Source organism: Equus przewalskii, chromosome 30 (assembly GCF_037783145.1).
Source record: "Equus przewalskii isolate Varuska chromosome 30, EquPr2, whole genome shotgun sequence".
Classification (NCBI taxonomy): Eukaryota; Metazoa; Chordata; class Mammalia; order Perissodactyla; family Equidae; genus Equus; species Equus przewalskii.
In genome coordinates, this window is record NC_091860.1 from 1,643,860 (window position 1) to 1,669,059 (window position 25,200).

Below are 25,200 nucleotides of genomic sequence, written 5' to 3' on the forward strand. Positions count from 1 at the left end.
ATGACCTCATCTTGTTACATCTGCAAAGACTTCATTTCCAAATCAGGTTTTGGACTGGCATGAATTTTGGGGGGGCACTATCCAACCCACTATACCACATTTGACAGGTTTTTTCCGTAGAGTGGCGGTTAAAGGCCATACAGCATGGTGGTTAAAAACGGGTTCCGGAGCTAGGCCTCCTGGCTCTACGCCTTTCTGACTGTGGGCCCAGGGCACGGTTTTTAACCTCTCCACGCCTCGGCATCCCCGTCTGGGAGTACTAATAGCAGCTACCTCACGAAACTGTGATGAGGATTCATGAATTCACATATGCTAAGTGCTTCAGCTGCGCTGGGCACGCTGTAAGCTCTTCATAAATGCTTTTGCTCTGGGATATAATTTGTTGCAATTTTGGATGGCATCTTTCCCCCATATTCTCTAATCAGTTATTGCTAGTGACTTGGAAAACTATCAATTTTTGTATAGTGACCTTGTAAAAGCTGCCATCTTACTGCAGTCTTATCATTTTCCAGTTGTTTCTCCTTGATTTCCTTGGTGGCGATCACATTAGCGTCAAGGTACTCAAACACTATGATACATAACATTAAATGAATGACTGTGGAAGCCCACGGATACCTGCAGGGAGAAATGATGTTCAAAAAGCATCTTTTATACCTATTACCAGAGGCAGGGGCAGATACTCTGCTTCATGCCCACGACACGATGAAAATGTGCCCATTCCCTTTATTACCATGTGTGTACTGTTGATCCAGACCAAACCCAGACAGCTCCACGAGAGCAGGCTTTCAGTTCTAGTATATTCCCACGGTGCACAGTGCCGTGTGGAAGCAGGTGCTTGCTATCTTGACTCACTTCACGAACAGATAATCCGCAATCAACGTGACTGACACAGGGATGACCCTTTCCAGCCAGAGAATGGCGAGGATCCTAGCTCATGAATTTGCTCCTCGTTCTTCTCCCATGTCTAACTGATGAGGTCACATGGCCCTTCCCTCTCTCTGGCTTGTAGGCACAAAGGCAGGAACCATGCTTCCTGCGTCCTATTTATTCCCGGAGCACAGAGCCACATTTGGCACAGTGGAGTTCCGTCAAGGGTCCTCTCGGATCAAACTCTTCAGCAGCTTCCCATTGGTCTTACAGTCTGGGCGCCTCACTGGCAAGGCCTGTAAGGTGTGATGTGAGCTGGCTCTTCTCCAACCCATCTCCATCCATCTTCCCTTCCCTCTACCTCTTCCTCTGACTGAACAGCTCTCCCCATAGCTCTTCCACGGAGACCCCTAATCAAAAGTCACCTCAACCAAGTGGCTCTCTCCCAGCTACTAGCAGACCACCCGGTTGCCTTCAGCACACAGATCACAACCCAAAGTATGCAATTTATATGCCTGTTTACTGACCGTCTGCCCCATTCTAATGTCCCCAGGAAGGCAAGGACCTCATCTGTCTCCTCTCCCCTGTCAGTCCCCACCGCTTAGACACAGCGTCTAGCACAGTCCATGCTCAATGAATTTGTATTGAATAAAATAATTATGCAAGCTGAAGTCTTCATTAAAGTCTACTCATTACAAAACAAGTACATGTTTTCTAGATAATTTTCTAGAATAGAGATTTGTTTCCAGTTTTGCTCACACGTAGGAAGCCACTACTCCGTGCAACATGCTGAGAGAACTATCAGAGGGAGCTAAGAACACTTGGGACTCTGGAATGCTTCACTACAGATTTTCCCAAATTCTCTATTTGTTTTTTTAAAGATTACAGACATGAATAAATCTGTTGTTGTAAGTCCCGAGACTGCTCCTGGAAATTACAGAATAACAAGTTATCCACACAATAACTGACTTATGCGGAGTGGAGAGGCTGTTAGGGTAATCTAGAGAGTGACACATTTCTCTGTTTTAAAGATTAAACTGGGAACCCAGCTAAGCTGGAAGCGTTGTAGACCAACACCCAACGTGTCCTGACCCCGCATGGTCAGTGCTACCATATGCCGGCCCTAAATGCTGCTCTTCTCTTTGGAGTGGTTCCCAACTCATCCGGTCCCCACAAAATGCAAGTCCTTTGAAGCAGACCCTGAGAGCAGGGCACACTCGGCGGCCAGCAAGCGGCCGTGTTCTCCAGCCTCCTGGGTCCACGGGAGGAGCCTCACGGGAGGAGAAGCAAAGCCCTGCCTTCCAAGCCTGGGCTCCCAGGGCTTCTGGCCGCAGGCCTAAGGAGGAAAAGCATCCAGGGGTTAACAGGGGTATGGCAGCCTTTCCAAGACAGATCCACGCTGGGGTGGATCCCTCTACCCAGCGTCACTGTTTGAGATTACAGTACCCATCCGTGTGGATGAGAACTCACAAACCAGGTCCACGAACACCCAAGTGGAAGGCAAGCTGAACGGCGAGGTACATTAGGAAAGACCAGGGGAAGGATGGGCAGTAGCTGAAATCTGGATACCTAGGCCTGTCACATAAGAACAGCTGTCTCTGCCACAGCCACCCTTCTTTAGCAGGGGACCCTGGAAGAGACAACCGATTTCCCCCAGGGAAACTCAGTTAGGCTGGTACTTGTCTGTCTAGGTCCAGCTCTCCTGCATCCATGCAGGCGAGTGTCCAAGAAGAGTGTGTTCAGGAGTACGACAGGTGGCCACAACAGCCAGCATGAGTATCTCTGCCAGCCAAGTTCACTGAGTGATCCAGAGAGGTGAAGTACTTTGTTCAAGGTCACACAGCAAGTGACTTTTGGACTGAGAATGAAGCTCAAGGTTTCATTACCCTTACAGACTAATACCAACATGAACATAATGTTATACCTAAGTTCTAGTTACATTTAACATCTTTGTCCAAAATGGCATTTATTTTAGAATGCCATTCTTTTATCCTGCATTTGAAATAACTTATTTAGATAAACAAAAGTTCTTAAAAAGGAATAAAGCCCTCTACCCAAACCAAGGCACTAGGACACAGGATAGCTGCTTGAGACCTGTCAAATCTGAACACCACTCAGGCAGACACCTCGTCTGAGCTCATTTCCTACCCTAACAGGTTCTTCCAGAACGCAGTCCACAAAGACCCACACGGGACAGATGCTACGTTGCCAGGACAAATCTTACAGCTCAGACTTGCAGCAATGCAGACGGAGAGCGGCCTCGGCCACTCCTTCACTTGAGAGATGAGTAAACGCAGATCATTTCTGTGCGGTCACTGAACTCAGGAAGGTTTGCAGTGGGAAGTGACAGAGCAGACCTTTGGCAGAGTCACGTATACAAACCCAGTAAGAAAATCTAACAGGGAAAACTGCAGAGGGAGTCGGCTGACCTGGCCGGTCCGAGCTCGGTTACTGATCTGTGGCTGCCAGGGCTCCCGTACGCCCGGCCTCCGCCGCGGCCCGCCGGCACCCACGGGGCCTGTGTTTTGGTGCAATCGCTCTAAGGGAGGCTCTGTGTTCAGAGCAGCAAACGGTGGTCTTAACGAAGCTGCTCACAGGGCTTGCCCGCCAGCCACATAGCTTAAAATACACAGCCCGACTCAGGTCTTAACGTCCTTTCCCTCTCTCAGCTCGAGGGCACGTTTCCATCCCCTTCTCTTTTCCAACAAGGGCAGGGGCTCCCTGGGGCTGGCTTTTCAGAAGATGACCCACGTCTCCACGATCCACCCAACCTAAGTCTCGAGATGCTGCCTCCAATGAAGTAGAGGGGGATAAAGCGATTAAAGATTAAACAGGGCATCGATGTAAGAGTAACGTGTTCTAACAGTCCCTGTGGTGCACCCACCTCAGCTGCTGCGGCTTCCCCAGAGGCCTGGGACTTCTGCGAACCACTCAAACTTGCAGGACTTATAACACTCTTTCCATTGCTTTTGCAGACTGTTCGCTCGGCACCACAAAACCTGTTGAATTTTCTCAATATTCAAAAAAACACAGCAGGCAGGCAGCCACTATTTGTTCTCTGTATTTATTTAACACTTATTAAGTACCTACAATGAGCCAGGAATTATATTTTGTTTAAAAAATTCAAAGCTGTAAAATATGGCCCCAAGTGAGAGGTTACCAAAAGCAGCCAGAAAGGATCGAAATCACTCACTCCCAAAATTCTGCAGCTGAGGATCCAAATCCCCCGAACCAAGGGAAACTCCAGGAGGGAGCATCTCTGCCAAGACCAAGAGAAGGAAGTGGGGAGCCAGCCCCGGGAGGAGCCTGACGCCAGCGAGACCCGGTGCACCAGGCATCTCAGCAGGATCTCCCTCCTCGGCCTCCAGGTTGGTTTTAAATCCCTGACTTCTTTCTCTTTTCCCAGCTAAAAAAAAGTAAAACAAACCGCCCAAAATTCATTGGGATATGTGCTTATTCTTCCAATGACTTTATTTGTTAAGTCAAATCTAAAATTAAAGTTAAATTGTGTGGTTTTCTTCATCCTTCATTAACAAAGAAAACTGTCCATTCAGAAACTACACTAAGACAATGGATTGCTAACTAGCAGTCCAGCTTCCATCACAGGGCACTGAGTCACCTGCAGACACGTTACAGTCACGACGATTTATCGATACATATTGTATTGGCTGTTGGGGTTCTTTGGGAAAACTTAGAACAAACCAGAGAACAAAATCTAAGTCTTCATCCTCAAGTAGAAACAGAAAACAAACCTGAAGTATCCACCTGTGTGTCAAGTGACTGAAATGCTCAGTGCGAGAGACACAGCCCACCCACACTTACAGCAGAGCTCCAATGCTCAGTGCAAGAGACACAGCCCACCCACACTGACAGCAGAGCTCAAATGCTCAGTGCAAGACACACAGCCCACCACACAGATCAGCACTCACTCACGAGCATGAGAACTTTCCCACTCGGAGGGAGAGGCCAGCGCACAAGGCGAGCACAATATTCAACAGTCGAGACAAGACGGAGCCAGGTTTTACGGAATCCACTTTAAATTTGAGCTTATTGGACTGTATGTACATACATACAATAAATAGACTATACAATTTTTTAAAGTAGTTTAATAAACTCCACAAAATAATAGCAGATGCATTGAAACATTTACAGAATTCAATTTTCAAATCTTTCTCATTCAAATAAAAGGGATAAAAATAAGATTTCTGCTTTAAAGGCAGAACCTCTTTCCTGAAATGGATCAGTAAAATAAGATACTTTACATGAGAGGAACTAATTTAAGCTTGAGAGGTATTCATAGCTAAGAAAATATGTCCCTTTGTGAGCTATATAGATTAGGGAATATAAAATGATATTTTCTACATTTTTAGATCTCTATTTAAAGTTCTAAATCCAACTCTTACTTGAAGAGAAAAACTGATTTTGGTACCCATACAGAGTATATCAACACAATTACAATGGAAAGATAATTAACTTTTCATGTTCTGTTGGTTTGCTTTTGAAAGTTTAGGCCAGAAAGAACTGGACAACATTTCTGGCCCAAACAGTTATGTTCACACGTGAAGCCTCACCGGCATTTCAGCCTGGGGGTCCTGGGGTTTCACTGCTTGAGTCCCTGCCGCAGGTGTCACCGCGCAGCCACGCTGGGGGTCAGGAGAGGACCTCAGGACACTCAGGCCTAGGAATACGATTCCCGAGTTTTCCAGGCTCACACAGGAGGAGGGTGAGACACACACTATCTGTTGCCATTCACCTCAGAGAGTCTTGAAAGAGGAAAAAACTTAGAAACCTCTGTCATTGTGACCCAAGAAAACAGGCAAAAACCCAAAACATTATATGCTTCCTTGACTCAGATCCTATCATTAACCTTACTTCTATGTTACTCGATATGAAAGATTTTCATTAGCCTGTAAGGAAATCGGGGATAGTCAGAAAACAAAAAAGTGTGGCCACAATTAATGAAGCATACACCTTCAGTTTGAATTTGTGTTACTTCTCTAAGCACCCACAGTGAAAACGAAGTTGAGTTTTTTATTCAATCATTCTGTGAAAAATACCTCAGTAAATAGTAACATTTTGCCCATCAATGATCTTCCCACTGGAATCCCTCCCCCGTTTTTTATATTTTAAATTTTTAAAAAATTTTATACAAATAGACTAACTTTGATTTAAAGTAAACATATAAAATTGAGAAGAATATTGCTTGCAACAATGGACGTGGAAGTGGAGGAGGGAACGGAGCAGGGAGTACAAAGAAACGGCTCCTCCTCGACATCTGAGGGCAGACCCCAGCGCTCTAGAGAGACCAGCCAGAGGACACCCTTCGCGGCTCACTGCTCCTTCAGCCACCAAGTCTGACTGCCTTGTAACTGTGACTTCAGGTCAGAGCAAAAAAAACAACTGCAAGAAGATCGGAAGGCACAAGCACCCACGTGATCTAGAATTTTCTTGGGGTGAGGAATAGGAGGGAAATGGACACTTTTGGTTCAGCACTACAGTCAAGTCAATTTTGCCATTGCTGAGGAAAAACCATATAAAATAAGGGTGTACAGAAACGTAAGAAGCGCATCCCACTGTGAGGAAGAAAGCTCAGAAGACAGCTCGCGGGAGGAGTGCGGAGAGAACGACCAGCACTGTTTATTTGGATGTCTGCGCCATGGTGGGTACAAACTATATTCTCTGCTCTGTGGGACCAAAACCAAAACAGAATAAAAACAAACAAAAATCCCCCAAATCCCAAAAAAGCAGCAAGAAGGAATGCAAGAAGTCTGAGAGAACACACTGATCCCAGCGGAGGGGACAAGGGTGGCACTCCCGTCTCTAACGCACATCCAACTGTGTTACTACGGCTGTGTCTCCGTGGCATCCTCCACCGACCAGGCGAGGGACCCAGGAAATGGCCAGGCCACGTCACCACTTTCCTGCCTCCACACGGCTTCCCTCTCCCCTCGCTTCCTCCTCCGGGATTAGAGTCTTCTTCCTCCAGGAAGGAAGTGCTGCTCACAACGAGGGGAAGGTGGGGCACAGGGCTCCAGAACGCTGACGTACTCCCTGGAAGCCTTGCTCCGGGTGGGCCACAGCGCGGAGGCGGGCACCAAGGCGGCCAGACAGGAGCTATGAACTTAAAAAGAAAAGGAAAGGGAAAACAAAAACAAAACCACCCCGAGTCTGTCTTTTCTCAAACTAAAGGAGAAACTGAGGGGTGGTGCAGCCTCCTGGGGGGACGCCCACGGTTAGGAGATGATGGCGGGGGACCACCTCGGCAGAGTCAGATTGTCAGCACTCGCTGACCGCTTCCTCGTGGGTCTTCTCAGGTCCTTGTACTTGTCCTCGCAGAGGCGAGAGATGGCCTGCAGGGCAGAAGAGAGACAACTCAGGTCAGGCGGACTCAGCAGCGAGCGCCACTGCCCTCACAGCACCCCATCCACCCACTCATCAGACACTGTCCCCGCATCGTTCTGGCCACTGAGGGCGCCCGTGCACCAAACCGACACGAGTCCCTGCGCTGTGGAGTGCACCTCCCAGGCCCAGATCTGTGCCGGCTGCAGGGGGTGCAAAGGAGGCGTGGACGCAGGCCCTGTCTCCAAAGCGCTTACAGTCTAATTGAGAGAATCTCAGAACGCAAAGCAATTACAGGACAGTGCAGCCTGGAGGCGAGCCAGGCCTGGGTCCAGTGCACTGCAGCCTGTGGGCCGCAGGGAGGAGAGCTCTGAGCTTGGAGCGAGCGTTAACCAGAGCCTGAGTCGGAGCAGACGATGACCGAGTGTCTGAGTCGGCTGGAGAGGACAGCTGAAGACAGGCCCAGGAGGGGACCAGACAAACAAGGGGTGTCGAGACAGTGAGCCTCCAGGGGCAGTGCCACGGCCATGAGCAAGGCCAGGCCTTCCCTGGGGGCCAGAGCCCAGTCATGGCTCTTCCAGGGCTGCCATCAGGTGAGGGCTGAGAGCACGTGACGACACAGGCTGGGCCAGCTCACATCACTGCCAGTGCTGATGGCTTGTACCAGTCGCGTTCTCCTTGCCATCCGACAACATGACCAGGGGTGGGGAGTGACTTCGCTCATCAAGGAGCAAAGGGGAGGTCTTTTGACTTCTGCACAATTTCAGCTAGAGGCCAGAGACTACGCCAGGGCTGGGGAAACAGACACAGCACCCAAGTGCCAAGGAGTTCCAGTGAGGGACAAAGGCACCGCTCACCGCCTGCGCCACGTGCCCTGGTCGGATCACCGTCGGCTCTTGCTGGTCTCCCTGTGTGCCCCTCGGCCTCATACACTTCTTTCCCCATCACACGCCCTGCTCTGTGGGCCCTGCACCGGCCCTGTCACCGCAGGCTTCACAGCAGCTCTGCCTCAGCCCGGAGGCCCGCAAGGCCCAGTCTGTGCCTGCTCGTCTCCACGCTGGCGTTGCCTGCGCAACGGGGCTCCTGGCCCAGCACTCCCACCTGCTCCACTTCTCCTTCCTACTCGCCTTCTAACGGAGTAGCCAGTGCGTTCACTATGTTTATTGTTGGCTGGCTGTCTCCTCCCGGCAGAATGTAAACGCCACAAGAGCAGGGCCTACCGGCTGGATTGAGGACACAGCCTGGGCTGCCTGTAGCCAGCACCTGCTATCAGAATGCCATGGGGAAACGTGTGTGAAGAGGTGTCGAATGGACACGTCAGTTCCAACCCAGACCTGCACATCACAGGGGCACGGACATAACAAGGGATGTTCAAGGGACCCGGAACAGAGAGGCCTGAGCAACTGAGGATGACATCAGATCGAGGCTTCAAAGGCCTTGCTTGCCGGAGGGAGAGGAAATTCTCAGGAAGATGGGCATTCTCCACGGCGGCAGAACACCGCAGTCCGTGCTGCGTGGTCCAGGCTTACTCTTAAGGCCACACAAAACTGCCAACAATTCTAAGAGTTAATGTTCCAAAACCCACAACTGCATTTTAGCAAAAGGAATCCAGCGGCAGCATGGAGGATGCCCTAGAGGAGAGGCCGGAGTCAAGGATGGCCTTCTCCGAGTGAGAGATGCATTAGGGCAGCAAACGGAGAATTCCTCATTTGGAATATATTTTGTACGCATAACATAGGTGGTGTGTTTAAAGAAGAGAAGATGAGTTTCCTTAAGGACATGAGAGCGATCATTTCTCGGAGCACACCGTTTTCCTTTCTTTAAACGTCCCAAGATTACCATCTATTCCTTCTCAGCTTACAAAAAGCGTAAGAGTCTGAATGTAATATCATTAACAAATTAGCAATGTGTATCTTATTCCAGAGTTTATTATACAAACCGATGTTAGCTTTAATCGCATCTCCCACATGCATACTAAGACCCTAACTTATTTCAAACAGAAATGACCAGCTAATAAAGCGGCCCTCTGCACTCGCGTGGTTCTCGCTGCACTCGTGCCACACTCGCCTGTGCACCGATGACTCAGAAGAGCCCTTGGCGGTGCATCTGAGTGGGCACGGGTCTGCAGGGATAGCAATTTCTGCTATGTCTGTTCCTCCAGGCTCTCCTTGATGGGGTTCAAGCTCGCTAATGAAACGGACTAGCAGGGGCAAGGACTAACATTGGAAAACAATGAAATCCCCTTCCTTAGAAATTATTTCAAAGAGGCGTCTGCTGCTTTTCCAGAGTCTTGCTGGCAGTCCCACGGAGGAGGGGAGGGTCCGATTCCCGGGAGGAAAGAGAGAACCGCGTGTCGGGATGACGGGCGTCCTCCTGCCCAGTGAGCCCTGGTGCCCCGGCACAGTGCAGCCCTGGGGAGGCGAGCTCTGCCTTCTCCGGCTCAGACACCCTGCCGAGCTACCAGCAGGCACCGACGCCCCCAGTCACAGCCAGCACAAGCCTTCACAAGTTGGCTGACCTGAAACTCCAGATTTTCTCCCCAAGAGAACTATAGGCTTGCTCTGCTGCAGGCTACATGGCTGCCAGGAGCTCCACACACCCTGCTCAGCACTGGGGCTCCGCTGCACCCACGACAGCATGCCAGGGACCACAGCGCAGGCCGAAGCGGGTTCACGCTCACTGTGAGACCTCATTCTACGTCATGTGTGTGCTCTCGAAGGTCTGACAACACCTGCTTGGAGCAAGTCCTGCAGAGGAAGGGTTTCCATCCTAGCTCTTGAATAGAAGTGGGAGATGGACGTGAGCAGTTTCATCTAAGGCCGGTACATAATTACAGCAAAGTGGCCAAGTTCTGGAAACCTCGCTGGATTTTTATTTTAAACCCAGTGCTATGCATCCAGTCTTTTCCATAGTTTACTAAGCTTCCTTCTTGAGATTAACTTATTTACTTTAAAAAAATCTTACTTAACATTTTTGCTTTCTTAAGCTTGCAATCCATAATAGCTCTCCTCCCCCCATCTCTAGACTTCATTTTGTTTGAAGCTGTTAACCCCATTAGATCACACTCTGGCCATCGTGACCCATACTCAGCAGCGGGTGACATTTCACTTGGGATGGACGATGGGACAGGCAGCACAGACCTCCTGGGTCTCACAAGCTTTGGACGTGACTGTGCCATCTCCTGCTCTGGCCAGAGGTTTTCTGGGATGAGCCAGGATGGCGCCCGGGATGCAGGTGCTGAGGGCCTCGGCGCACGCTCTCTGGAGGAGGCATCTCCCCCGTGAACCTTCTTAGCACCCACCACAGTCCGTTCCGTCAAAGGGTCAGATGGGACGAGCCAGGTACCAATATGAGACTGAGCTACATACACGTATGAGACACAAAGGTCACATGGCTTAACAATGAAGGCCCTACACCCAGACTAAGGCTTTGGGTTCACAACCTGGCTGACCGGAAACAAGACCAAGACCGACTGGGGCTGGCCCCAGCTCTAATTGGGCTGTGGAGAAAATATTTTGAAAAAGTAAAAAGCAGAATCAGATTTTTTTGGATTCCCAATCATGAGTGTCACATTTATCTTTTTCCTTACAAAAAGTGCCTGCTGGGAAATACTTTTTTGGTGGGCTTACAATTTCTTAAAAAATAGGGGTTTAAAAGAATCTTTGATTTAAAAAATAGAACCAATCACATTAAGTAAAAACTGGTATTAAGGTTATTAATCATTTGAGGTCATACAAATTATAATTAACTAAATTAAGGACCAGCTGTTAATCCAGGGCACCTCGTCCTTCTGTCACAACAACATGTAGTGGGAGAAGTTACCATCGTGGTCACTCACTTCTGTGGGACCCAGACGACGCGTCTGCAGCAGTGCACCCAAGCCCACACGTCAAAGCATCTTACCTCAAGCTTGTGAGCCCTCTCCCTGCTCAGGGGCTCCAAGGGGAAGCTCAGGTTGTTTGCTTCCGCCAGAGAACGGAGGTCAAAATAATACTTGGCATAAACACTGGAAGGAACATTGATGTTGAACTGGAGCAATTCAAGAAACTGTCGCTCTAGCTCATTCCTGCAAAGCAAAGACAAACAGCACGGGCTTAGCTGCCGCCCCGGGCTGCGGGGCCCGCCAAGGCAAGCTGCTGGAGACCAGACTCCAGAAAACTGCATCCTGCAGGGAGAAAAACCAGCTAGTTAATTGCCTAGTTGGATACTAGAGTTGAAGTTTAACCACCAAATCGGTATTAAAAGCCGAGTCCACTTGATCAAATGCCCAGATGGACGTGGCCTGATTAATCGGGATGATCACCAGGAAGTGCTTCAGGGTGATTCATTCCACAGAGACCTAACACACACACAGCAGGCTCCGGCTGCCAATGGCAGCACCAGCGCTGGCTTACAAACGGGGCGGAGGAAGCAGTCACGAGCTGTCAAATGGAGTTGGGGGAGGGCCCAGCCTCTGTCAGACCTAGAGGACGGCCTTTCCCCGTCTCCCGGGAGAGGAGTCAAGGAGCTGCTGTAGGGCCTTCCTGAGACAAGGGGAGAGGGCACGAATCGAATCTCAGCCCTACTCTTGTAAAAAGGGAACTCCCCACCTGTGAGGACTGGAAGCAGCACTCCCACACCTGGGCGTGCGTCCAGCCACCAGGCGGGCGGGTGAAGACAGCCCCGGCTCTGCTCAGCAGGTCCGGGGGGAGCTGAGAACGTGCATCTCTACCAGGCTCGCAGCGATGCCGGCTGCCGATTCTGCTGAGCCCAGCACACCCTGTGAGAGCCACTTGGCTGCAGAGACTGGTCAGTACCAGAGCGACGCAGGCTTTAAGATCCACCTGGCCAACCCATTTGCATTTTTTTTTTATATTTTATTTTTTCCTTTTTCTCCCCAAAGCCCCCCAGTACATAGTTGTATATTCTTAGTTGTGGGTCCTTCTAGTTGTGGCATGTGGGACACCGCCTCAGCGTGGCTTGATGAGCAGTGCCATGTCCACGCCCAGAATTCAAACTGACGAAACACTGGGCCGCCTGCAGCGGAGCATGCAAACTTAACCACTGGGCCACGGGGCCGGCCCCCCATTTGCATTTTGATGAAACAAACGATGGGTAGCCACAATAAATTTTAAAACTTCTACTTTGAGAACTTCCCCGAGTCATTTATCTTTTAAATTAGGTTTATTTCTTGACAGTTACTAGCTGGGGGAGAAAAGTCCTCAGGACTGGACCTGCGCAGCGAGCACTCACTGGTGCTGGGCCCGCACACGGTTTCGGCGCCACCTCCCCTGGAAGCACCTGAGCTCCCACTGCACACGACACGGTCCTCTATTTCTGTCCTGTGTCACACTCGGCTGTTACCGTTGCCTTGACTCCATCTCCCCTACTTGTCTCCTCACAGCCAGAAGCTGTGACATCTGATTTCACACGCCTGGCCCCTAGCTCAGGACCTGACATACAGCTGGTGCCCAATAACTACTGGTACTGAACGGAGCAGCACAAGCTCAGCCTGGGCGGAGGGATCAGGAAGGCTCCCCGCAGAAGTGAGAGCTGACTGAGGGGCCAAGTGTGGGGCTCAGAGGAGAGGAACAAGGGCTGGGGTAGGTGTTCCCAGCACGCCCCTGCAGCTGGACAGGACACCTGGTCACATCTCCTGCAAGTGGAGCTCAACACTGACAAGCCCTGTCCCAAGTGCCAGGCCTCAGCCCTCCTGACCCTGACCTCTGTCCACTCCACCTAGCGCAGAGGCTCCGGCTTGGCCCCTGTATGCAGGCCCCCAACCAACGCAGCACCCTTCTCTCCCCGTGCTGTCCCCGAGTCCCAGTCGGCCCCAGTGAGTCACCTGACTAAGCCGTCGAGACCCAGGAGGCCTCTGCCTGTCTGTGTTGCTGTCACAACAGGGGCCAGGAGCCCTGAGGAGGCAGGGCAGGGGGGCTGGGAAGTGAGCTAAGGTGGGTGGCTTTGGAGAGACAGCGGCTCCTGGGCAAGTGAGGACTCAGGAACCCTAGCAAGCTGCTCCCGAAGGCCTGAGTGCTTCCACTGGAAAAACCGCGAAGTGACATCAGGCCTTTCAACTGGAGAAACAGCATAACTTCATGCTTTTTCTATACAGCCCAGTGAAAAGAGGTATCAAGCCCCAAAAGAATATACAGTGCTAAATTTTATACTTTGAAGTAATTTAAATTACTCTGAGTTATTTGGGACGATTTTATTTTAAATAACTTTTAGTGTAGATCATTTAAATGAGATTTAATACGAGATCATCCTGTGAAATACTGAAACCCATATACGATTTTAATAAAACAAGTGTCAAAATGCTGCTAAGGCCAGAAGTGTCCAGGCCAATAGCCGGAAGAGCTCTCCTGGGAGAGGTGCGAGCTGCCTGGGGACAGACTGCCGCCTGCTGGGCGAAAGGAGTCACTGCGGACCTTACTCTCCCAACGCTAAGATCTTGCCTTTTCACTATCCTAAGAGAACTGGGCTGATAATCCTGCCCCAATGGCATGTCAACACCAATACCTCCTGTGGAGGTTATCCACCACAATTAAAGTCGAGAGGAGTCTGTTTTTGAACAAGGTGGCATTTTCCCAGGATTCCTTGGAAAAAAGAATAGCCTGCACCAGGCTTTTCTTAAATGTTTCTGAATGTTTTCCTGAATGTTTCTGTTTAACCTCTGGGGAAAACAGAACTTCAGAGCTGCTGTGTTTTCAAACAAGGGCAAGATTTAGAAAATAAAAGTAACTCCTAAAATTTGAATTTCTAACCTATAGCAGTACATCTTAAAGGGACATGCGACAGCTTGTCATGTGACAAATCGTCAGGAATCTAACAGTGATGCAGAGAGTACGGGCTTGATGGAGTTACTGCCCTCAACTGCGTAATTAGGAGGAAATAGTTCTGGTGTAAAACTTTATAAGAAATAAATTTAACTCAAGAAACAAAGAAATATTTTTTACATTAGATCAACATGGTGAAGAAACCCAACCGAACTGGGTGCAATTTAGCAAACTGCAAATGGGCCTCTAAAATGGGGTAAAGAGAGTTGTTTCCATCATCTAATAACCTGCTTGCTTTTCCAGAAAAAATGGGCTCACCTCAAACTGCAGCCCCAGCACAGCAATCTCACTTCCGGGCACAGACCCAGGAGACTGAAAGAGGGGCTGAACAGCGATTTGTACACCCGTGTTCTCAGCAGCATTACTCACAAGAGCTAAAGGTGGACACAACCCAAGTGTCCAAGGGCCTATCAATGGATAAATGTACATTTAAAAATGGTTAAAGTGGTAAATTTTATGCTCTGTAATATTTTACCCCAACTTAAAAAAAAAAGAAAAACAAAAAAACCACGTGCCAGGTACCTGTGGAGGGACTGAGGGCCCTGCCCGGCGCCACCTGCCCGGCAGCACTCAGACATGCTCTGTGCTCCTCCTTACCTGGGAGTCCTTTGTCTACAGATGAAAATGGCTCCTACAGGATCATTGCAACACAAAAGAAACCAACCCCAAGGTGTAATTTTTTTAACTGCGTTTTTGTCTACCACAGTCCCCTTTCGCACCTATAGCAATTATCATTAGGGCTCCAAGCTGACCCGGGGTGGCATGACCACCTACCGTTGGTAAGAGGGCAGACTGGCCCGTGGCCCCGTGTTCCCACACTAGGGCAGCCTGCACCTGAGGCCGGTGTGACTGGCATCAGTGGACAGTGACTGCCTGCATGGCCGCTGCGCCATCTACCTGTGAGTTTCAGGGATGCTCGTCTTACAGTGTTCTTTAACCTATGCCCACAGCCGCGTGCACATGGTGAGCTGCTTCCAAGCCCACTGTCTAAAGGGACGTGAGGGACACCAAGGCGACTTCCTCACTGTTGGATGATTCTTGAGCTGGATGTGAAGCCAGGCTTCACGTCGTGAAGCTACTACGCAGGCAAGGCCAGGAAAAAGGGGGCAGAGGGTGTCAGAAGGATGCCTGGAAAAACCAAGCTCTCCACTGACACTTGGGAAGCCTCTGCCTGCCGAGGAGCTCCGAGGGAAAGCTCCAGTTCTCTCTGCCAGGAAATGAAGAGGAGCTGACTAGATGAGGTGAGCACACTGCAGAGAGCCAGGGCTCCTGGCTTCCGGTGATGCGCCCCCACTGCTTGCTCTCCACAGAGGGGGGCACCTAGGAGCCCTTTTCTTTTCCTCAGCCATTCAGCGGAGTGATATCCCATTCCAGTGACTCTTGGGGACTCACAGGGTTTTACTGGAAAAGACTGAACTAAGCACCCGTTTTTAAAAATTCCCACAGTAAATCTATGATTCTGTGCTGATGCTACAAAATAACTTCGAGCCTCTCCCTATGCCCCAGGCTCCACAAGGGCCAGCGATACAGACACCATGGGCAGCCCTGGCCCTGCTTGGGCTCTGTTCCTTCTCCCCAGAAAGGTTACCAGTGCCTCAGTGGGCTAGGGCTGCTGTAACGAAACGCCACATGGTGGTCCTTCTGTCTGCTGTCTATGTTCCTAATGACCTCTTCCTATAGGACGCCACTCACACTGGAGTGAGGCCATTCTGATGACCTCATTTTAACTTAGAGACCTCTTTAAGATGGCATCTCCAAATAGAGGCACATTCTGAGGTACTGCGGGTCAGGACTCCACACACAGGTTTCCAGGCAACACGATCCCGCCCACAACACTGGTGTCTAGTTCAGGGCTCGGAGGGGCACGGGTCTTCATGCTGGGAGACGTGTTACCCGGGAACAGAAAGATGTTCTCCCAGCGTGCCTGGGAACACAGGAGCATGAGGAAACAGCCGTCCAGATCTGCAACGTGCTTCCTCTCTCCTGCCAGAGAAGGCGCCAAGTGCGCAGCTCCCCGTTCTCCTGCCCTGGAGGGCAGGCCAGCCACTCCGCTTCCCCAGGTTCACCTCCCCAGGGGAACACCTCTGAGAAGCTGGGCAAGGGACTATCCGGACAGCTGGTGTTGAGAGAGCAAAGGACTCTAGTGACAGCTTAGACGGTCTCCGATGTTTGTTTTAACAAACTGAAGGAGGAGCTGCAGGCTCATTTAAATAATTTTTACTGATAGATGACTGTGGTTTTACCACATAATTCTAGAACTGTTTAAAGACAAGTAACACTGTTACAACAAAACTCGCAATTTCATCTACTCACATGAATACATTCTCGAAGCTCTCATGTTAAAGAAAACAAAAATGCGACTAAAACTGACGCTGAACTTTGTTTACTGTATCTAAGTATCAATCATGCACAAAAATATAAAGGAGGAAAAAACAAAGCTACTGATTTCATTAAGATTGTTTCTCCTAAGATTTTACTTCTTATATTTAATTTTATCAAAGTTTATAATGTATACTTGTTTTGATCAATTGTGTACTAGCAGTACCTCAGCCGAAGATGTTTTTTAATATGTCAGAATCTTATAGTCCAAAAAATCGCATTCTAATTTTAACTTATATGTATATTTTTGTTACACAGAGTTTTGAGGAATAAATTTTTGTGAGAGGAAACTAGAAAGAATATAATGAGTTCAAGGAGAAAAAAGAACATGAAACTTTCAACTGTAAGAAAATATGATATGGGTGTATCATATCACTATGGAATTCACTCTCCAATGGATACTTTTAACTTAAAAATACCACAATCTAACATACACTGTAAATGACATCCTTTGCAATTATGGAAACTTATGATGAAAATTTTTTAGATGTCAACTTAAAAATGAAGTGAGGATACAAAATTTTCCAAAATTCCTCCAAGAGCGGACAGCCCAAGTACATGAAGACCTCTGCTGTTGTGGTCACCTGGCTTATGCCTCCAAAGAGATATGGAGATGGGAGTGTGCTAGAATCAGGACCTGTAAACATGGGGCATGAGAGTGCCCTTTGGGCTCACACGCCTGCCAGAGAGCACCCTCTGCCGCCTCCAGTCCTTGGGCGGGGGGATATGCCTACTCCTTCCAACTCTGCACATCTGCAATTGTTCCATCAGCGTTCTTAGAATGTACAGGCTGACAGCATGTTAATACACATCAAAACGGATTAACCACCACAGTAAACGGATCACAGTGGCTCTCTAAACAAACGAGAACGAATACTTTGAACAGGAAGGACATCAGAGTGGCTGGCTTTCCCCTTGGCCTGACTCAGGCCTCCAGCTCCCCCGGGCTCTACAGGAGCTCGCAGACAGAGGTGCGCAGACCGTTGCTGGCAAGGTCCCCTGAGCTGAGTTCCACTGATGACCTGTTCTCAAGCCAGCAGATGGGGACAGACTAGGGCATTACTCTGGAGTTTCTTCAGAAAAACAGTTCATAATCTGACCTTTTAAAAACAAAAGCACTTCCTGCACGTGTTCCTCTGCCCAGACACAGGCTTTTGGAGGATTCGTCAAACACTGGATGAAGTGCCAAGGCTCAGCCACTGGTTGGCACAATGATGGGGGCCTGGTCAGCAATGGCTTCCAAGAAAGGGACAAAAATCAGGCTAAGAAAATGGTCAATTTTCTGTGCAGGGATTACGGGGTAGAATTTGCACGTGCGTACTGACTATGATTATACTGATGACAGAGCTGGTTCTTTTGAAATATTAATGCAAAAACATGTAGCTTCATTCAATAAAATGGTTTACTCTTTTGCATTTGACAAAAAAATCTAACTTCATTATAATGATAACTCCTTAATGTATACACTGTCCACTGAAAGAACATAATCAAAGAAATTCTTAATATTAAGTTTAATTTCAGGTGAATGAACTTCGACCACATCATCTAATTTCTGTGTGGAAAAGGACCTGACTAACAAAAAATGGTTGTCATTTTTTATTATTAGATAAATGAAACAATTTTAGCTTCAATTGCTGAAGAGAAGAAACATAAATTGTGGCTTTTTGACTAGCCAAGTAACCTGGCATCTTAACTTCTCAGTGCCCCATTTTCATCTGTACAATGGGAAGAGTAACAGTACTACCTCACCGGTAACTGTGAGAAACGAATTGACACACAAAAATTATTCCCTGTGGGCTAGGAACTGCTCCATGAAGGACAGCTGCCACTATTATCACCATCATGACTATTACTATCTTATAATATTTATAAACATATATTTATATATTCTTGGCAATTTGTTTTTCCTAACTTGGTAATTTAAACCTTCAATGAACAGAACCTAAGTATCTGGAATTCTAAATTACCTGTTATTTTCACCCTCTCACTTTTTTATTGAAAGAGAGAAAAACGAATTTAAAGTCTAAGTCTAGACGCAGGCAGGAGGGCTACAGGTTTGCAGCAGGAGCGGCTCTGGAAGAGAGGCCTCCGGGAGCGCCAAGGAGCGGGGCCCCGGGCAGCCGCGCAGAGGCCTCGGCAGGCAGGCGGGGAGCCAGGCCCCATGGCGCGGTGCGCATGGCACTGCGAGAGCCGCCCCCGCCAGGGATGGGCACTGGGACGGGCTGGGGACCCGCGCGGCCTAAAGCGTCCTCCCGAAGCCCAACAGTAGCAGGACTAGGGTAGGAGTAGTGTCCGAAGCGCCTGTAACCCGCAGGGAAGTGCCAGCAGTTCGTCGAATGCCATCGCCCAATGGTCCTGCGTCCCCGGGCTCTGCGCCGCGTCTCTTCCCAGACCTCGGCCCACGAGAGGCTGGCGGGGCTCCCGCGACCACCCCGCCCCACTGGGCTGGTGGCCGCTGAGGGATCGCAGGGCCGCCCGAGAGCCGCCACCCCCCGTCCGCCCAGGGAGCCCGGGGCAGCCCACGGAGCTGCCACGCACGGAGCCCCACACGCCGCCACCCCTCTGCTGCCCGCCCACGGAGCCCGGGCCGCCCATGCCGCCCGCGCACGAAGCCCCCACCGACCACAAAGCCATCGCTGCCGGCCTACGGAGCCCCCCCATCTCCCTCCCACAGAGCCACCTCCCCCTCGCCCACGGAGCCCCCACCCCTCTCCCACAGAGCCCCCGCCCCCGCCCAGGGAGCTCCCACCCCCTCCCACAGAGCCAGACCCCCTGCCCACGGAGCCTTCGCCCACGGAGCACCCACCCTCCTCCCACAGAGCCACTCCCCCTGCCCACGGAACCTCCGCCCACGGAGCGCCCATCCCCCTCCCACAGAGCCACCTCCCCCCTCCACGGAACACCCACCCTCCTCCCACAGAGCCACTCCCCTCCCCGCCCACGGAGCACCCACCGGCGGGCGACCCGCTGCCCCGACCTCGAGGCGCAGGAAGGCCCAGGGACAGAAGGCTGATTTCAAGCACGCGAACTCGCGCAGCGTGATGAAAGCAGTGACACTCTCCTCTGAACCTGGACAGGGACGGGCGGTCCTGCAGCCCTTCGCTGTGGGGCGGGCGGGCCGGGCCTGCCATGAGAACCCCACCACGTCCACAGGGGGACAAGGAGCGGCAGCCAGGAGGGTGCCAGCGGCACGACAGCGGCACAACCGCGCCGCACCTTCCCGACCGAGGGGACCACCCTCGCCCAAGGGGACCACCCTCCCGGGAGACGCACTTTCAGGGAGCCAGCTTCCCGCACCACTGTTCCCAGTGCCTGCTCACGATCCACAAACAAGAGAAACAGGCATTTGCACAGAACTTCCCACAACCGTGTCCTTGTTTTGTCAGCTCCCAAGAGACATTTGGTCAAATCCACTTCTTCTATACAAGTCATTGAACAAGGGACGTGGTTTCCTTCCCAAACAGTCCCGCTGAGATGCCGAATACGCCTCCACTCACATGTCCTCCACCGTGATGTCTTTCAGGATCTGGCAGTAATCCACATTCCACACGGCCTGGTCGTCCCACACCTTGGAGGCCAGCAGGATCGCCCCTAGCACGATTCGTTTCCAGTTGGCCGGACAGATGTCTATCTCTGCATACGTTAAAAGTCTTTCAAGGTACACCTGGAAAGACAGGAAAATCCAGAGCTAAAGGGTTCGAGTTTCTTTCTCTTACACACTAGCCTACATAAAATTCTAAAACTGTTCACCATTTCGGCAGCCTTTAAACGGAGATTTAGTACCTGATCATACTTATTTTTAAACAGTCACGGGGCTCAGTGAGTCTCCCGTAACTGGGCACACTCCACAAGTGGACAGTGTGGACGCAGCTGCCGGTAAAGACTGCGAGGCAGGAACACATTCCAGGAGCCACAGCTGGACGTCTCACTCTATCAACCATGACACCAACACAGATTCAACAACAAATGTTCCAACAGAGAGAACAAAGAATGTGAAGAGAATGAACCTATTTTTTTTTCTATCTGTAGTTTTTCTTAAACTTTTTATTTTGTGGTAATCGTAGATTTACATGCAATGTTGATAAACTGATTTTTTTATTATTGTGGAAAAATACACATAATATAAAATTTACCATTTAACCATTTTTAAGCATACACTTCTGTGGCATTAAGTACATTAACGCTGTGAAATCATCACCAGCCATCTGTATTTCCAGAACTTTTTCATGTTCAAAACGGAAACTCTGTAGCTACTAGACAACAACTCCACATTCCCCCTCCCACCCTGGCAAACAACATCCTTCTTCTTGTCTCTATGAATCTGACTATTCTAGTTCCTTATACAGGTAAGTATTTGTCCTTTTGTGACTGGCTTAATTCACTTAGCATAATGTTCTAAAGCTTCATCTGTGTTGTAGCATGTGTCAGAATCTCCTTCCTTTTAAGGTCGAATAATACTCCATTGTATGTAAATACCACATTGTGTTTATCCATTCATCCACTGACGGACATCTGAGTTGCTTCTTCCTTTTGGCTACTGTGAACACTGGTGTACAAATATCTGTTCAAGATCCTGCTTTTGATTCTTTTGGGTATGTACCCAGAAGTAGAATTGTTGGATCATGTGGTAATTCTATGCTTAATTTTTTAAGGAAACATCATACTATTTTCCACAGTGGCTACACCTTTTACATTCCCACCAGCAAGGCACAAGAGTTCTGATTTTTCCATATCTTCACCAACAGTTGTTATTTTCTGAGGGTGTTTTGATAGCAGTTATCCTAATGGGTGTGAAGTGGTATCCCACTGCGGTTTTGATTTGATAAAGCCCTTTTTTTTGCTAAGATACACCCTGAGCTAACTAACACCCATGCCAATCGGCCTCTGTTTCTTAGTATGTGGGCTGCCAGCACAGCATGGCCACTAACAGACCAGTGTAGGTCTGCGCCCGGGGAACAAAACCCAGGCTGAACTTAACCAGCAGGCCACTGGGGCTGGCCCGATAAACCCATTTTTAAATAGTTAAAATGAAACAATTTCAGCTAAAGTTGGAAAATGAAACCAAATAATATAGGCATAATTTAGTTTGAAGATAGACATCAGAAATACCCACAAAGTCCATCAATTAAGTTAGGCCACAAGGTAAGAATGTCTTCTGTAGTTTCCTTAGTATGTTTCAGACTTCTCTGAACCATGGAATTATTATTTCTATAGTTTTTGGTCAAATACATTTGCAAAGTACAACTACTGCATCAGAAAGAAGCAAATGAAATTATTCATCTATTCTTTTTAAAGAACTTGCTTTCTAAAGTAGATAAAACCTATGTAGTATCAGAATCATTCACAGCTTATAATGTCTGTAAAGTCTGAAACATCACAACATGCAAAAAAGGGGCATGTGCAGAGAAGAGAATGGTAACTACACAAATAAAATAGAGATCATTTTTAGCTAAACAATATCCATGTTCACAAATGGGATGGGAAAAGTTAAAAAAAAAAAAAGTAAGGATCCACACCTGTCCCATCATTAGGGCTTTGGGGAGGAGGCTCCACTTTAGGGAAGTTCTTGAGAAAGAGAGTAAATAATAGATTGATTGGAAGAAGTCTGTTAAATGACATGAATGCATAAGAAGAAGAGGATAATGCCAGAAGAGACTAATAATTATACAACAAAAAGATCCCAGGATGAGAACAGATCAATGAGAAGTGTGGTTAAACCAGTGGACCTAATCCATTACTAAGTACTGAGCACTCACTCTGTGCCAGGCACCATGCTGATCACTGGGGACAGAGAGGGACAGCCCTGACTGCTCCGGCTGGAAAGGAGCAGAGCTGACAGGAAGAGGCCATCAGGAGATTAGCAAGCAGTCCTAACAGAGAGGACCAGCACCTGAACTGGGGACGTGACAGCAGAGACAGGCAGACCTACTCCAGAGATCCCAATGACCTCCAACAACCACAAAGGGTGGACCACTGTGGGAGACGCCGAGGCCGCCAGCCTGTGCAGCTGGATGGGAGATGCCCCAAGAAGGGAGCACTGGGCAGGAAGAGGTTGGTGAAGGATGATTATGAGTCTGACTTGGGACCTTTTATGTCTGAGATATCCCAGAGGATGCCACGCAGGAAGGGCACATGTTGGTCTGGTGCTCAAAGGCAACAGCACTGAGAGAGAAATCTGAGAGTCCGTGACATACAAACAGAACAAGCGCTGGGCATGGATCTGATGGCAGAGAGAAGGGGCCAGGCCTGAGCCAGGGGAGCACCCCCTGTGTTCACATCTGGAGAGGAGGGGGATAAGGGGGGATGTTCTGCTCTTAAGTCTTGTCATAACAGTTTGGAGAAGAACCCACAAGGTACAGCCAGGTAACTATAAGTGCCTGAATGAGGCTTACAGGATTTCACAGGGCATGGGAGAAGGACCTGAAAGAGGCCTCTGTCACAGTCAAAATGAAACGAGAGCTGCAAGGACACTTCAGGCAGTGACCATGTGGGTGCAGAGGGGCAGAGGAGCTGCAGGGGTGGGGTATTTTGGAGGGAGAGTAGGTGGAGAGGGAGGAAGAAGGAGAGAGGGAGAGGGAGAAGGAAGGAGGGGGAGAAGGAAGGAGGGGGAGGAGAAGGCAGGAGGAGAAGGAAGGAGGGGGAGGAGAAGGAAGGAGGGGGAGAGGGAGGCAGGAGGGGGAGAGGGGAACAGGAGGGGGAGAGGGAGGCAGGCGGGGGAGAGGGAGGCAGGAGGGGAGGGGAAGGAGGGAGAGGGAGGCAGGAGGGGGAGAGGGAGGCAGGCGGGGGAGAGGGAGGCAGGAGGGGGAGAGGGAGGCAGGCGGGGGAGAGGGAGGCAGGAGGGGGAGAGGGGAACAGGAGGGGGAGAGGGAGGCAAGAGAAAGAAGAAGGGAGGAAGGGAGGGAGGGAAGGAGAATTGATCCTTAATGGAGGCAAAACTCTGGGCAGATGAAGACAAGTCAGAGGACCAGCTGGCAGCTCCCCCACAGTCTCCCTGGTTCCCTTGACCCCTAAGCCACTGGCTCACGTGCTCCCTCCAAAGCAGCAGAAGCCTCCTAGGGCTTCTTGAGCCAGTTTGTACCAGCCATTGTCTGTGCTGCAGTGCGATGGGGAATGCCCATGGAAGTCTGGAGAGGGGCTCGGAACCTTGTCTGCCTCCTCCGCTAAAATGGGGGCTTGGCATTCAACGTTTCCTGAGTAAGTAAATAGATGAATAATAGTTCTTTTGCTTAGAAAGGTGATTGTTCTGTTTTCAGAGCTTCATTAATGAAAAAGCAATTTTTTTAAATGTTAAAAACGTAGATTCTTACGCTAATCTCAGATACCAGGTGTTCCCCAAAATGGGTCTATATTAAAGGACAAAGTCTAAATCACGAGAAGAAATTAGTAACATATTTCAAACCACAACAACAAAACAGCCAACAAACTGTGACAAGGCCCTACATTTACGGAAAAGCAATGAAACAGGAAACCATTACGGGCAAGTCTGCCTTGACCTCCCCAGGTTAGAGTGGGTGACCCTCCCACGTGCCCTCTACCCCCAGCCGCGGTGTGTATCTCAGTCTGGGTAGCTGCCTTATTACCAGTCTCTCCCCCTGTGACCATAAGTTCCCTGAGGACAGGGTCCATGTGTCTCTCCCACGGTGTGCCCAGCATCTAGCATGATGTGAGGGCAGGGTGTGGCCCGAGTGCTGGCTTCATGGACACAGGACCCTGCAGGAGGAATCAGGGCCAACATCTCCACAGCAGCTCTCGCTCTGGAACACAGCTACAGGAGGCTGGATTTGAGCATGGGATTTAGCTAAGAAAATGACCACAAACAATGGCATTCAGGAAAAGGAAGCATGTTTACAAAGGTAGAGCAGATTCAAAGGTGAAACCACGTCCCTGGTTTGTGAGACAGGTGCTGTGGTGAACCAGGAAGCCAGGAGACGGCTCCCGAGGGAGGAGCCTGCGCCACTGCGCCAAGTCCCGGAAGCCGGGAAGGCCTCAGCCGAGCCCTGGAGGCCATGGGGCCGGCACGCAACTGCACTGGACGGACTCTGTGGGAGCTCCCACGTAGCTCCCGTTGCACAGAACAGCACGTGGTTGTGACAACCACTGGTGAAAAAAGTAGGGCACCGAAGAGAGCTCAATAATCTTTCCAATTTTTGGAGATTTTAGTTTTTAATCGCATTCATTATATTAAATGAGCAGAAAAGGTGAGCTAATGTTTTAGATCATGATTTTTATTTGCGTGAAAATCGTAATTCTTCAGGTAAAGATCTAGGCCAGACCAAGTGGAATTTCAGCTGGACACTGTCCTCGAGACCCCAGACTGCATATTTTACAAAGGTGGAAAACTAACCCTTCTCATTCTCCACCCAGGAGAGAATCAGAAAAGGTGTACTAAAACTGTACTAAGAGCAGAAAACTCTGAGATTGGACCTAACTAAGCCTCCAGATTTTTAAAGCAATAGAAAACGGGGGCTGTGGAACAATCTTCACCCAGATCCCTAAGACTCTGTTCCTTTATGTTATATGTACGAACCACGCACACCTCTCCAAGCTCCCAACCGACACAGATTCTCACTGGCTCGGCACCAGAAGGCGGCTACTCAGTCTTCTTACTTACTTTACACCTTGGTTGAAAGATATTAATGAGCACGCTAGATGACATTTGAGATAATATTTAATGTTTGGGAAAAAAACAACAGGCATCTCTCATGTCTGATATTCCATTAGGGCTAACTGAAGGAATTAAATACTAGCATACACTCCATTACCAGGGAAGGCGGGTCCTACGCCAGGAGATAAGGCA

The 25,200-nt window shown here is 49.5% G+C and overlaps 1 protein-coding gene across 21 annotated transcripts in view; it reads right to left on the bottom strand.

The window, feature by feature from the left end:
* Window positions 1-6,480: 6,480 nt before the first annotated feature.
* The window catches only part of CCNY (cyclin Y), a 318,347-nt gene continuing 299,627 nt past the window's right edge, over window positions 6,481-25,200 (bottom strand). For all 21 annotated transcript variants that reach the window (XM_070601618.1, XM_070601616.1, XM_070601613.1 and 18 more), the window contains 3 exons: window positions 19,901-20,067; window positions 11,110-11,272; window positions 6,481-7,217 (listed from right to left, as the gene is read on the bottom strand). In XM_070601618.1, the coding sequence (XP_070457719.1) occupies window positions 7,101-7,217; window positions 11,110-11,272; window positions 19,901-20,067 (447 nt within the window). In that variant the 3' untranslated portion in view covers window positions 6,481-7,100. The remainder of the gene's footprint in view (window positions 7,218-11,109; window positions 11,273-19,900; window positions 20,068-25,200) is intronic.